The following is a 14994-nucleotide window of genomic DNA, read 5'->3' as shown; positions in this document are numbered from 1 at the left end:
ACACTTTGGGAAATGCTGAGTCAGACGCGTTTCTAGTGTAGGCTCCTCCTGTTAGAGAAATTTGAAGACCTAAATCGAAAGACCTGCATCTCTGTAAAACTTCCTGGGATGTTGGTTCTCCATCTGGCTGGCCCGTTAGAATCCCCAGGAGCTTTAAGCATGCCCGTGCTCAGGCCCCGCCCCAGGCCAGCTCAATCAGGGTCTCTGAGGGCAAGATTTCTGATCTATTAAACAGGGTTGTTGTGAAACCTAAATGAGATTGTATGTGTCAAATGCCTACTCAAGGGCCTGAAAAAAAATTTAGACTTCAAAAAAAAAGTTTCTTTCTGGGAATAGTGTCAAATTCCAATTAAGAAATGTTGAAGACACAACAATAGAAAATCACAATTGGGCCATCGTGGTTTGCATCTCTGGATGCTACAGTCAGAGTGGAAAGGTACGATGAGAAACAGGGTGTTTGCATGGCCTCAAAGCCTTTCCCCACAATATGCTGATTGGACCAGACTAAGGAACCACGACAACTAAATGTGATGTGTGAGCCTGGATTGAATTAGTGGGACAGCTGGTAAAAAAAAAAAAAAAATTCAATAAATTCTATAAATCATACATTTTTCAATGTTATTTACCTGGCTTTGATCATTGTACCATGGTTATAAGATGTTAATCTTGGGGGATGATGGGTGAAGGATAAATGGAACTCTACTATTTCGCGCGTCTGAAAATTTTTCAAAATGAAAATTACAAAGAAAAAATTTGTTTCTTTATTTCTTCTCCATTCTGGGACTTTAGAGGTACTCAGATCAATATTCCAGGAGGTTTTTCTCCTTCCTAGGTATTTAGAGTAGAGGGGAAATGGGCCCCTGTACCATAGAGTACATATGGAGTACAGTGAAAAAGAGGCCCAAGATGTGAATTTTCACAAACATTTTATACGACTTTGATAAATGTGGTCCCCAAATAAATGTGGTTAGAGGATTTGTTGGAAGAGGAAAACAAAAGGATTCCAGAAAAGGAGGGAGTAAGAGCAGAGGTGGTGATGAGAAGCAGTGAGGAGCTGCTGGAGATGGGTTTGGGAAACAGTTCTTGAATAAGGGGGCAGGGGGAAGAGGGACAGTTGTGGGGGTAGGGAGTAGCTATGAATGATAATGAGAAGGACTGAGTAGAGACAGAAAAGATTAAAGAGATGTTACTGGCATTATACATGTATGTTCTCCTTAGCATTTGCTTGTGAACCTGCAGTAGAGATGTTGATTTTTTTCTGTTGTTTTTTTTTTTTTCCTTTGAATATTACTCTATGCTGAGATTTATCCTCAGAGGGATTAGAAAAAAGCTGACCTAACCCTTTACCTGGTAGACCTTGGCCCTTATGAAGAAAGGTAGTTTGCCCCCCAAACCCAGGCCCCTGAAGGACCATGACGTATAGATCTCTGAAGCTGGGCGTGAGTGGCGACCACTGTCAGGGACCCGAGAGCTGCTGGGGAAGTGTGGCCTCGGCCTACCGTGGGGGCCGCTCATGGGTTGCTTTCCCTTGCAGCGTCCGCTTGTTTCTTTCTAAGCACTTTCAGGACCGGAAGCCAGAAATGAATCTGAAGAGACAAAAAGGTGGATGAATGAGCCTTAGAGTCCTTTCAAATGCCTCTGACATAAACTCCTTATGGTGGGGCTCCTGGCGTCAGGAAAAATTGCAGAAGACTTTGACATGGCCAGAAAAACGTATCCTTGTGGGTTTCCTGCGTCTTTCATCATCTGTGAGCTTTCTCCTCTTGTGTACATTGTAGATAGCTGATAGCAACAACGCAAATAAATGATTCTTGTCCTGGACCTGCAAATACATCTTACCCTGTAGCGTACAATTGGTCCTCCCATTGCCCTTGGGGAAGAAATCAGTCTGCCTTCTCTGAAGCAAATCCCATTTTGGTATTCCTGAGGGCCTGTCTGTGTGTGTGCTTTGAATTGGTTGGAATTTTTTTTACTGTTTCCTCTTTAATTAACAACTTAAATAAAATCTTTGACAAGCGCTTATTTTATATGTATATGAAAGTCATTATGTTACCATATGTGTGTATAAACATATATGTATATCATATATATCATCATATATATGTATTATATATATATATTTTTTTTTTTTTAATTCTGGAGAATGAGCATAGTTTTTGGAGTTTACCAAGCTGTAGTAGATATTTCCCTCTATGTTATTTATCTTTCCTTGACCTGGTAAAGTAACTTCTTGTTAGGCATTGTTCTTTAATAGCTATTACAAAGGGCCATCCCAATAGTCTCTCTACAATATGATTAAACAAACTCACTTGAAATCAGTGTTTTGAGGACATCTTGTAGAATCCTCTAGACCAGCATTTAAAAACCACAAAGCTAGGAGCCTTGGCCATGTGTATCTGTTCATTTCTCTCCCCTACTTCCCCCACTTCCTCTGGTGTCCCATCTATTGTTGAGAATATAACCCTAATGTGAAGTGGAAGAGTGCTTTGAAATTGCATTTTGTCCTTCAAACTCAAAATGTCCTTAATTACAGGTATACCCTCATCTTGGCCTTACCTTTGTAAAGTATAGACTCAGCTGCCTTTCTTCTTCTCCTACTGGCTGCTTTGATCTTTTCTTCAGTAGCTTTGCATGCAGGTACTGGATGCGCTCCCTCTGCACGCTTGGGTAGAAGGATGCTGACACCAGGATTTTAAGTTGCATCAGGAAGGAGGACAACAGTCCTAGCACCACAAGTATCACAAGAATAATACTGAGAGGAACCCAGGTTTTAGACAGAAGGAGCTTTGGTTTAGGGATGCAGTTGGGTTCAAATAGAGCTACATGAAAGGGGGAGTCGTGGATGATGTTTTGAGTTCCTTGCTCCTAAAAGGAAAGAATAAAATCATCAGGATCCATGCCATTTCATACTCATTCCTCGTCTTTCTCGATGCTGCTCTGCAACACATATCATTTGTTTTAAAATAGTCAGGAAGCTTTGGCAGAAGGAGCTGCCATGGTTCCTTTTGTGTGCTGGCGTTGGAGAAAGGTGAAGGGGTGGGCTTTATCTGTAGCTATTGCAGCGTTTTCCAAAGTGGGTTTGTGGAAATATAGGTTTCCTTGAAAGCGGGTATTAAATAATTTGACTACTTGTCCCTTCTTTGGAGAGTCACGATGCCCATTAGACTGTTGAAGGCTCTGAGAAGAAGGTTGACAAATTTGTTTAACTTCAGCCAGCAGTGAGCCTAACATATGTGATCACATAACCCATTTCTATGGAGCACCTGTGTCTACACCTTAGGGCATGTGGGACTCATGAAAGATGGTTTTAGCTCAGCTGGGGGTGAAGGTTTTTGGAGTGTAGCCCCTTAAGACCCTGTCATACCCTCTCCATCAGACCACAAGATCACAAAGCTGTAGAGGCATTAAATGATGTTCTAAGTCAACATCCTAGAGCTTGGGGGTAGGGGAGATTATTCTTAGTGTAATAATACCAAGAATAGGTTTTACTGAAAGTGGCTCTAAAATCCTATTTTTAGAGGTCTCAAAATAGGACGTTTTCTTATTTCTTGGATGCTCAGGAGGGGTGCATTCCTTCCTGCTTGAAGGCAAGAGAACAAATCAGTTCTCATCAGCCAAATGACACGAGGGCAGAAGATGACATTGAGTGACCCAGCCAAGCCACCAGCAGGAGAAGCGGGTGCTGATTCAGCTCTTCCTTTTCTCTGACCCGAGAAAGTCATTTAATCTCTCGGTGGATTTGTTTTCTAATTTGGTGAAACAGGAATTAATGGACCAGATCCTGTCCGTGAATAAACTACTCCCAGTGTAAATTAAGCACCTTGGGGATGGAGCATTAACCTAACAGACTGAAGTACTTAGTCAGTGATTATCACCCCTGTACCCCAGAGTCCTGGGGGCCAGGAAGAGGTAAATGACTTCTCCAAAAGAACCCAGCCACACCCAGAGAACACCATGCACCTTGGACCTACTCTAATACCTGAACAGAACCTGGAAATCCCAAACCAGGGACCTCTATACAAATGTGAAGTGAAATCGGTAATTTCCCCAGCGCTGTGGCTAAGCAATGAAAGGTATTTGTGTCGCCTCTCCTTTTCTCTTATTAAGATAGTTTGCCTACAATTAAATGGAGTGATTTCTATCCCCAGAGCAAAGGCATGCACTCTTTTTAAAACTATTGAAGAAACAAACACATCGATTGAGTCAGTGATGAGAAATCCTGTGCAATAAGAAAGCAGCGGGTGTTCGCTCTGGGGAGAAGTTATTTCGTCTCGGAATCTAAGCGGAGACTTTGCAGTTGGGAGTCAGGGCTTCATAAAGATTGAGTCAACATTTTTGCACAGGGTTGGTGAAGGGTACTATGGAAGACAAATGAACTCTCTCAAAGTCCTGGGCAATAGACTGAATGGTACCCTGATGCTTTAAAATGTGTTTACCTCTCTTAGGTAAACAATTTGCCAAGACAGCATTGAGTAATGGACAGAGAACCTACTCTGGCATCAGACAGTCCTGAAAAGTTAACCTAGACAAATGCTACGCACATAGTATGTGCTCAATGAGCAGCAGCTACGGCTATGTTTTCTTACATTGCACACCCATCCAGCTAGCTCAGTTCAGGCCATTTCCCATCCTTCTCCTTCTTTCTCCTCCCCACTCCTCCCCTCTTTCTTCTTTATCTAAAATTAGAGGCGCGTTGCACGATATTCGTGCAAGAACAGGCCTTCCTTCCCCTGGCTTCACTCCCAGCCTCCCGGGAGCCGGCAAGTCCCCGCTCCCTGGCCACCTGGGGAGCCTGCACGTCCCCGCTCTCGGACCACCTGGGAGACGGCACCTCCTCGCTCCCAGGCCGCCTAGAGCCCGCAAGTCCTCACTTCTGTCTGGGGCACCACTCCAGTAGCTCCCTCCGCGGCCCCCCTTCCCCTCATAGCAGGCTTCACTCCACTCCGTGCCTGCATATGCAAATTAACCTCCATATTTGTTGGGTTAATTTGCATACTCACTCTGATTGGCTGTGGGCGTAGCGGAGTGATGGTTATTTTGCATGTTTCTCTTTTATTAGGTAAGAGTAAGATTGTATGAAAGTGGGAGAGACATATTGGCAAAACCTTGAGCTGTTGTCTCTCTTCCTGCTTGACTTCTCCTTTGCAAATCTGCGGCACTGGGGGGGACCAGGAGCCTCCAAGGGCTTCCTGGGGTAAGGGCAGGGCACTGCCAGTCTCAGGAAGGTGCTGGCAGCATAGTGTCTCAGGCACCACAGGAGGGAGTCTGTGGGCAGCAGCCTCGTTCTCACATCTGGTCCAGCACCCACTGTCCTGCTGTCAGTGTGAGTGGACCTGGTGGCCTCCCCCACCAGGACGTGAGCCCCTCCATGGCAGACATCAGGGTCTAGAAATCTTTGCATCCCCAGGACCCAACACCCAAGAATGTGTTTGTGAGGACATTGTCCTTGGAGAGCTTCTGGGCCATTTTCCAAAGGTAGAACTTGGATATGCGCGCCCCCCCCCGCCCCTCCGCCCTTCTGTCTAAAATGGTGAGAACTCACAAAACAGGCATGGGTGTTGACTGAGAGAGAAATAAATGGGATATAAGGAAAAAGAGAAAGGAGGAGAGGGAGAACTGAGAGGAGTGGCTCAGTAGTTGAGTGTCGACTTATGAGCCAGGAGGTCAGGGGACATGCCCGGGTTGCGGGCTCAGTCCCTGGTTGGGGGCGTGCAAGAGGCAGCCAATCAATGATTCTCATCATTGATGTTTCTATCTCTCTCTCCCTCTCCCTTCCTCTCTGAAATCAATAGAAATATTTTTAAAAATAAAAAGAGGATCAGGAAGCAAATGGAGGGGGAGGGAAGGGCAGAGGCTCTGACTAGCCACCCCCAGGACCAAGCCTGTCTGAAAAGCTTCATTATCCACTCTGCTGCAGATATCTGGAGCAGCAGGGTTCTCGTAATTAACTCGATTCTTCAGGGGATGCAGAGTGTTCAGAGTAATCACCTTTGAGAAGCAGCCCAGGGTGAGGGGGGGCAGGAGCCTGGATGGCCCTGCTCAGCCAGAAGTAAAGGGGTGAGAAAGTGTGGGTGCAGAAGGAGGATCCGAGCCCAGAGAGAGACATGGAAAGTGGGGCTTCAAAGAAGGGTTTGCAGGCACCCCCTCCCCCCGCCCCCTCTAAGATTTCCCCAGCATCCAGCATATGTGGAAGCAGCTGTTTGGGCTAGTGCACTCCACCCCAGAGTGAATTTCCTCTCTCTCTCTTTGTCTCTCTGTCTGTCTCTCTCTCTCACACACATGCACACACACACACACACACACACACACTACACAAGCACATGAACACACACGCACACACTAGACACATGCATGTCCCACCTAGCTCAGTTTCACAAACTCTGGATTATAAAAAAGTAAGACAAGTGTCTGACAACATGCAGATCCTCTGAAATGACCCCACTGAGAAGTCTGTGTTCCAATGTGTGGCCTATGGACCACCTACTTTAAAACCCACATGAAGTGCTAATTAAAAGTGCTCCCTGGTTTAAAACAGAATCTCTGTCAACTGAGGCCTAAGGTGCTGCATTCACCCCAGGAAATTCTTTTGTTGTTGTTGTTAATCCTCCCCCCCCCCACCCACCAGGTATTTTTCCATGTATTTTTAGAGAGTGGAAGGGAGGGGGAGAGACAGAGAGAGAAACATTGATGTGAGAGTGACACATCAGTTGATTGCCTCTCACACACGCCCCAACTGGGGCCAGGGATGGAGCTTGCAACCTAGGCATGTGCCCTCGGGAGCAATCGAACCCAGGACCCTTCAGACCGAGGGCCAATGTTCTGTCCACTGAGCCAAACTGGCTGGGGCACCCCAGGAAATTCTTTTTTTTTTTAATAGCCTATATAATAAAGAGGGAATATGCAAGTTGACCATCACTCCGTCACAAAGATGGCTGTACCCACAGCTGAGGCCAAGTTCCCATAAGGAGCCTTAACGAGCAATCAGCAGGGACCTGAGGCTACGCCCTCCCCCGCCCCCATGGTGCTTGACAGGGGACCTCAGGCCACGCCCCCACACAGCAGGGCTTGACAGGGGACCTGAGGCTATGACCCGCCCTGCCAGTGGGGCTTGATGGGGGACCTCAGGCCATGACCCCAACCAGCAGGGCGTGACAGGGGATCTCAGGCTGTGTCCCCCACCTGGTGGGGCTTGACGGAGGACCTCAAGGCACACCCCCGGCCCCAGTCTGGGCTGGGGGACCTCAGGCCATGCCCCCCGTCCTGGTGCCGGGCCAGGGGACCTGAGGCTACACCCCCTGCCTGGCAGGGCTTGACAAGGGTGGGAATGGCTGGGTCTGGATCTAGCCCAATCGGGGGGAGGTCAGCCAGGTCTGGGTCTCACATGATTTTGAGGTGCATGTGGGTGGGCGGGGACTTGACTCTGGGTCCCGTGGTGTGCCCCAGACTCTGACAGGAGGAAGGTTTTCATATACATTTTACTAATTTTCTTTCATCTCTGACACTTCTATTATAGAGAAAGGTCAAATAGCAATATTAAATTATTTCCTCTAATTAATCCCCTTTTAATGTGCACGAATTTCATGCACCGGGTCACTAGAATATATATATATATATTATTGTTGATTACAGATCCCAGGAAGTTCTTAACACACTCAAGGTTGAAACCACTGGCCTAAGCTGCCTAAAAAAAGAAAAGTGTAGCTGGTTCCTTTTTTTCTTTTTTCCCTAGGCACTAGCAGCACCTGTATTTTTTGGTTAGTTAGGGGCCCTTCCTCTTAAACATGACACCGATGCATTAGGATCCCTCCTATGATTGAGAAGGACTCAGGCTGCCAAGAAAAGGCGGTGTCATTCAGAGGAGGCACGTGCAGTCTGCGTGCACAGCGAGTCTTCGGAGAGAGGAATGTAGGCCCTAAATCTGACCTGTTAGGTTCATGCCAGGAATCAACTTCATGTTCCACCAGAGACCCCTGTTCCCACATTTCAGTGTCTATTGACTATCTGAAGCAGAAAATGGCCCCCCAACGACATAAGATTCTAATCCCCAAATCTGTAAATGTGGTTTATTTGGGGGAGGGGGAACTTTGTAGATGCGATCCCATTAAGGACCTTGAGGTGGAGAAATTACTCTGGATTGTCCTGGTGACCCTACTGCAATCACATGCATCCTTTGAGAAGGAGGGAGGGAGCGAGGGAGGGAGGGAGGGAGAGAGAGAGAGAGAGAGAGAGAGAGAGAGAGAGAGAGAGGTGATGTGAAGACAGAAGGAGTGATGCAGCCACAAGCCAAGGAATGCCAATGGCCACCAGACGCTGGAAGAAGCAAAGAGTGGAATCTCCCTTAGAGTCTGAAGGGAGTGTGCTCTGCCAATGCCTCTGGTTTCAGCCCGGGGACACTGATTTCAGACTTCTGGTCCCCAGAACTAGAAGAGAAGAAATCTGTGTTGTTTTAGCCACTCACTTTGTGGTGATTTGTTACAGCAGCCTGACCCAAAATGTTCCGAATGATAGACTCTAACATAGGGACTTCAATTTACCCAACATCTGATGGGCTCCTTCTCCATGCGAGGCACTGTGCCAGGCGCCAGAGACCCAAAGGTGGTCAGACACTGCCCTCCCCGCCTGGGGAGGTGCGTGATCATTTTCAAACAGCCCAGCAAAGAGCCAGGATACACCCCACCATGCCTGTGAGCGCCTACCTCCCTGTGCAGTTTCAAGTGAACCTCCAGCGATGGCAAGTTTTGGAAATGTCTGCTCACTGAGAAAATGAGCCGATACAGCAGAAAGTCGATGGCTGCAAACAGCACCCAGAGGTAGAGATGGGTAAGTACCGGGAGGAAAAACAGCCCCAGGTTCTTCCTTTCTTTAGGCGTCAGCCCGAAAGACGGGATGACAACGTACTTCTTCCTCTCCTTCTTACTCAGCGGGAGGACACAGGGCCTCTGCTGACGCCTCTCCCCCTCATCAAACCGAACAAATTGTCTGGTGATGTAGATGTTTTCAAACTTCCAGCCTCCAGGGTCGAGGAATCGCTTCATGAAGAGGCCGGTGCCGAGGAGCACCAGCAGGAGCCCCGCGAGGGCCAGTAGCTGCCGTCCGAGGGAGGACAACACCTCGGTCGCCGTCACCATCTGGTACAAGACCCCCACGACCTGGCCTTTCGTGTCATTGAGCTGTGCCTCCAGGGCTTGGCTGGGACTGAAAAGAGAGACTGCCAGAGTCTGGTTCCAGGACACGAGGCCATCCAATAGGCCCAGGTGAGTGACATGGCCGTAAATCCATTGGATTGCTTCCATATACCTTTGCAAGAGTGGCAGGTGAATGGAAAAGCTCTTTGCCCTTATGTTGCAGGTCATACTGTCCAGGAGCCCTTTAAAGTTGTGGAAGACATTCCCCACGTGTCCAAGGATGACTATCCCCGTGCCGGCGGCAATCAGGGCGTTCCTGCCTTCACGCAGGCCACAGGAGAGGAAGAAGAGGACCACGAAACACCTCACGTGCTTGGAGCAGCACAGCAGAACCCAGGCGGTCACCCAGGAGATGGTGAAGACCACGAACGAGGACAGAAACCAGGAGAAGGCCACCGAGAGGAGGCCCACCGAACCGAACGCAACGAAAGAGCAAATTCCCAAATGTTGGAGGAAGTCCACCCATCCAGGGCTCCTGGGGGACACATACATCCCCCAAAGACGTAGGAAGAGACGGGTGCCCGAGTTCCAGACCCCCATGCTCGCTGTGACCCTAGAAATGAAAAAGAGACTGGGGTCAGATGTTGCTTTTGAACATCCCGAGTCCTGCCTTGTAAAGGGCATGGTGGTAAGGCCATAATTCTTTGCCCTTCTTGGTCCCTACACCCCTTGCAATGTGACTTTCCAGGGGTTCCATCAAGAGATGAGAGAAATAGCCCGGCTGGCATGGCTCAGTGGATAGAGCGCCGACCTATGAACCAGGAGGTTGTGATTTGATTTCCAGTCAGGGCACAGGCCTGGGTTGTGGGCTTGATTCCCAGTGTGGGCATGCAGGAGGCAGCCAATCAATGATTCTCTCTCATCATTGATGTTTCTCTCTCTCTCTCCCTCTCCCTTCCTCTCTGAAATCAGTAAAAAAAATATTTTTTTAAAAAAATATTTAAATAAAAAAGAGGTGAGAGAAATAGAATCCATCAAGAAATGGTGGGCTCCATTTCTCTGAGCCTTGAGCTTGGGATGACTTGTGACATCGTTGGCCAATAGAATGTGAGGAAAGTGACAGTGTGCCAATCCCGAGTCCTGCCTTCCTCTTAGAACCCTGCTGCTAACTTTTTGACAAGTCCAGGTGTGTTAGTCTATTGCTGCTGTGGCAAGTTACCACCAACTTAGTGGCTTATAGAAACACATATTTATCCTCTTTCAGTTCTAGAGGTCAGCAGTCTAAACTGGGTTCAGAGGGCTCTAAGGCAGGATCCATTTCTTTGCCTTTTCCAGCTGGTAGGGGCTGCCTGCTTTCCTTGGCTTGTGGACTCTCCTGCATCTCAAAGCTAGCAACGCTGCATCTTCTTTATTCTGACCTCTGCTTCCCCCTTGTATCTTCTCTCTTTGACTCTAATCCTCCTGCCTTCCTCTCCTAAGGTTCCCTGTGCAGATGATGCAGGCCCACCCAGATAACGCAGGAAAATCTCCCATCTCAAGATTCTTAACCTAAGCACACATCTAGAGTCCCTTTGACCATGGAAGGTAACATTTTCACAGGTTCTGGGCATCCAGACACAGACATCCTTGGGGAGGAGCATTATTCAATTTGTCTTATACGGGTTGGGCTGCTGGATAACGAGGGACACATGACCAACTTATTGCATCAACTCAGCCAATAGGTAGCTAACTGCCAGACCACCCTAGACCAGCCAGTCCTCCGGCTGATGACAGAAATGTGTACAATAATAAATGCTTATTTATTTTAAGCTACTAAATTCTGTGCTGCTTGCTTCGCCAGTGCTTGTTCCTTGATAAAAGCAGCAATACTGTATCATGGGTCTTAAAGGTTGAAACAAAGCCTAGGCCAGTGGTCGGCAAACTGCGGCTCTTGAGCCACATGTGGCTCTTTGGCCCCTTGAGTTTTTAGCAAAGGCCAGCTTAGGAGTACCCTAATTAAGTTAATAACAATGTACCTACCTATATAGTTTAAGTTTAAAAATTTTGGCTCTCAGAAGAAATTACAATCGTTGTACTGTTGATATTTGGCTCTGTTGACTAATGAGTTTGCCGGCCGATGGACAGGCTGAAATCAATAAACAGCACTGTGTATGATCACTTTTTGGTAGTCATCTGTTTTCTTGTGCTCTCACTGTACAGACCAGAAAGCAAATCCAGGGCATCTTCAATGTGGGATTGGATTGAGGCCACCGTATCTCCGCTCTGTACCATTGGGTCTCCCCCTCCGGCCCCTACCGCTGAGCACAGTTCTCTCCCGAGACTCTTACAAGGGAAACAAGAAGGTTTTGTCACTGAGTTAATTATCTTTTCTTTTCCCCAAGATCTGGCATAATTAAAACGAAGGTGCGATGGGGCTGCTACCACCCTGTCAATCATGCAGATGTAGGTCTGTGATGAACCTGGGCTCGCTTGGAACTATACAAAATCAATTAGAGATGTTTCTTTCTTGATTGACATAAATTATCTAATGAGCATTAATGAGCATTATACCATATGTATGGGATTTGAATGAAGACATTGATCAATTTTAAAACACTCTCAAATAAATAGATAAATAAATAAATAAATAAATAAACAAATAAATAAATAAGTATAAATCTCTTCTCCCATGAAATAGGATGGGGCTGCATTTATGGAGAATCTCAATATGTCTGAGCCAGCAACTTCCACTCAGAGTGTGAGAGAGGGGTCCCGGCAGAGGGCGTGAACTGAGCCCCCTGAGGTGAGGAAATGATTCCCCGTGTGGGTTCAGGCTAAATGGGGTTAATGGAGGGCAGGAAGGAGATGGGGAAAGAGGCAGGTTAGAAACAAACCCGGGGCAATTCCTCCAGCCATAACCTAGAGGGCTTGCAGCTCCGGTCACGTCATCTGAATGGAAGTGCTCAGGTATGGGGTGAAAGTAAGTGTTGAAGAAAGGTCATTGCCACGTGGAACTGGCCTTATCAGAGATTCAAGATGCTCCAAGAGAGTGATCTCACTTGGTCGGCAGGAAAGGGAATTGGAACGGTCATTAGAATGGGGACCAGCAAAGGCGTGCAGTTCTTTTTTCCTGAAAGCTTGCTTCCATCCAGAATTGGGGTTGGTGTGAAGGCTGGCAGGGTTCCATGCACCCGTCCCCTCCCAGACCTCTCTGACCCTGAACTCGCTGATGGGCCCCTGTTCTCCTGACTCTTTCCCGGCATCACTGGTCCAAGCGAGACCTGCTTCACTGCCTGGGTGTATAGGAGGACCCCAGCAGTCAGCAGTGAGCGGGGCAGGGCAGGGCTACCCACACCAGAGCAGGTCGGGAGGGGCTGCCTCCCCTCCTAGGTGTGTCCCTGTTCTCTTTGTCCTGGCTTTGGATTTGACCCGAACCATGATCTGACTGACACACCAATCGGTGTCACTTGCCTCTTGTGTCCTAGGCACCTTGCCTACAGCATCTGCCTGCAGCCTCTGGAGACAGGTGCTCACACAGGGACACTGAGGCTGAGCGTGCTCACTGAAATGTGTCGGCGCTCCCACAGAGAGTAGGTGGCCGAGCGGGATTCAGACCAGACCTCTCTGACTCCTGGCCAGCTCCCTGTCCCCTGCATCGTGCCCGGATTCCACGAATCGGTTACGTGACAGGCTGCTCAGCTCACTGCGTCCCTGCTGCAAACACATCCCACAACCCACCTGTGGGCCACAGCCCCACCTCTGTCTGCTCACTGTTTTCTCTCTCATCCACATAGTTGGCTCTGTAAGGATGTGTCTCAAATCAGCAGCCTTTTCTCTGAAGCAGATCTGAAGTCCAGTCCCAGCTGTTTTATTTTTCTCTCTTACCACTTAGGAGGCACCATTTTGCTTGCTTCCTAAAAAACTAATAATGTACATTTTGGATTCATTATTTTTCCTTCTTTCGTACAGTGTGTTCTTAATACAGATGTTTCCCTGAAAGTAAGAAACAGATTTATGGACACGTTAAAAGTTGAACACTCTGCAATAAAATCTAATGCCAATTAAATAGGATCGATGACTGCAATTTTGTCCTGCAAGGGGCATATGTTTTCTTAACAGGCAACAGCTCTAGTACCATCCCTTTGTTTCTGTGCGGAAAACAGCATGGCACCAAAAGACACCAACATCGATGTCTTGTGTGTCCCTTCAGATGCCTGCGGGCGGCTCCCTCTCGCTCCTGCGCAGACGCAGTCACCCTGCTGCTCATCTCTTTCTCCACACAGCCCACTCCTCCCCTCTTCCACTAATCAGGGAACCGGGGTTTGGACAAGGTTCTTTCTTCCTTTCTTTCTTTCTTTCTTTCTTTCTTTCTTTCTTTCTTTCTTTCTTTCTTTCTTTCTTTCTTTCTTTTCTTCCTTCCTTCCTTCCTTCCTTCTTTTCTTTTCTTTCTTTCTCAACGACGTTTTCAAGCAGATCCCCCGATTCCTACATTTTTTGTTGTTGTTGTTCCGAAGGTCTAGCATGGCAGCTGAGAGTCTGCCTTCCGGGGATGCTGCTCAGCGGGGACCAGCCCAGGACAGCAGCTCTGGTACCAGCTCTGTCCCCTCGCGCTTTCTGCGACCAGGGCAATGTTCTAGGTCTGTGCTGTGCAATAGGGTGGCCACTAACCACTCGTAACGACTGAGCACTCGACACGGGGCTAGTGCAGCTGAGGAGGTGACTTTTTAACTCTCTGTAGTTCTAATTAATTGTCATGGAAGCCGTCTCCTGTGGCTGAGGACAGACGCCTGGCCGGCTGGTTTCCACCGGCGAGGAAGTGGAACAGGCTAAGCGACTGGCCCAGCCGTCCTGGAATTGGAGGCGAGCTGGGACTGAGCCCCTAGTTCTGCACCATCAGTGACACACTTCCCAAACACATCAACGTCTCACGGCTGACTTTTCCTGAGCCCCGTTTAAAAATCCTTAACAGGGTTCCCGAGCTAAATGGAGCATAATTTCCCACACAACAAATTTGCTTTCAGGTTTCACAAAATACATAAGTGGAGAAGTGAACAATCTATAGCCTGTGCCTCTGTCCGAGAATTAGTTCAAGAGTAATCATCATAGACAGCAAGTTGTTGACTGAGTGCCTGGCCGCTGTTTTAACGTCTGATACACATTATTGTTAATCTTCAAAAACTCTGTACTATATCTAAATATTTTAGACTAGAGGCCCGGTGCACAAAATTCATGCATGGCGGGGGTTGTCCCTCAGCCCAAGCCTGCAGCCTCTCTAATCTGGGATCCCTCGGGGATGGGATCAGGCCTAAACCGGCAGTTGGACATCCCTCTCACAATTCGGGACTGCTGGCTCCTAACCACTCGCCTGCCTGCCTGATAGCCCCCTAACCACTCTGCCTGCCAGCATGATAGCCCCCTATCTGCTCCCCTGCTGGCATGATCACCCCCAAATGCCTTCCCCTGCAGGGCTGAGGGAACTGGGGGACTCCAGCTGGATGAGGTGGGGCTGGGCGCCACCATTTTGTGGCTGTGGGCGCCGCCATCTTTGTGAGAGCATGATGGTCAATTAGCATATTCCCTCTTTATTAGATAGGATAAGGAAAGTGAGGCTCAGAGAGGTTAAGGAACTGGCCTAAGGTCACACAGACTAAGTGGAAGAGCCAGGATTCTAACCCATGTTTAAGTGACACTGAAGATTCAAGACGGGCAGCTTCTCAGACCCTCTAACATGATCCTCAAAGAGGAGCTTCTAAATTTGGTTGAAACACATTCCCAGAATCCCAGTCACGCATGCATCCTGAAATGGGGATGCAGCAATGCCGGCAGAAGCTCTCCCTTCGCTGTCATCTGCATCCGGTGCCCTCCACCTCCCCTGCCAGCTTACTCCCTG

General features: G+C 48.1%; 1 protein-coding gene across 1 annotated transcript; it reads right to left on the bottom strand.

The window, feature by feature from the left end:
• Positions 1 to 1511: 1511 nt before the first annotated feature.
• DCSTAMP (dendrocyte expressed seven transmembrane protein) lies at positions 1512 to 9725 on the bottom strand. Its single transcript, XM_008148469.3, has 3 exons — positions 8697 to 9725; positions 2557 to 2865; positions 1512 to 1586 (listed from the first exon to the last, which is right to left on the bottom strand). Exons 1-3 carry the CDS (start codon positions 9723 to 9725, stop codon positions 1512 to 1514), a joined length of 1413 nt encoding a protein of 470 aa, XP_008146691.2.
• Positions 9726 to 14994: the final 5269 nt, after the last annotated feature.

Source organism: Eptesicus fuscus, chromosome 19, assembly GCF_027574615.1.
Source record: "Eptesicus fuscus isolate TK198812 chromosome 19, DD_ASM_mEF_20220401, whole genome shotgun sequence".
In the NCBI taxonomy this organism is placed as follows: domain Eukaryota; kingdom Metazoa; phylum Chordata; class Mammalia; order Chiroptera; family Vespertilionidae; genus Eptesicus; species Eptesicus fuscus.
This window is presented reverse-complemented; position numbering and strand designations above follow the sequence as displayed.

Excerpts from the sequence above, each read along its gene's own strand:
- DCSTAMP (XM_008148469.3), bottom strand. The coding sequence starts at position 9,725 with ATGGGGGTCTGGAACTCGGGCACCCGTCTCTTCCTACGTCTTTGGGGG. Across the intron at positions 2,866-8,696 it reads ACTTGAAACTGCACAGGGAG|GAGCAAGGAACTCAAAACAT; the intron begins GTAGGCGCTCAC and ends CTTTCCTTTTAG. Across the intron at positions 1,587-2,556 it reads TGAGTCTATACTTTACAAAG|ATTCATTTCTGGCTTCCGGT; the intron begins GTAAGGCCAAGA and ends TTGTCTCTTCAG.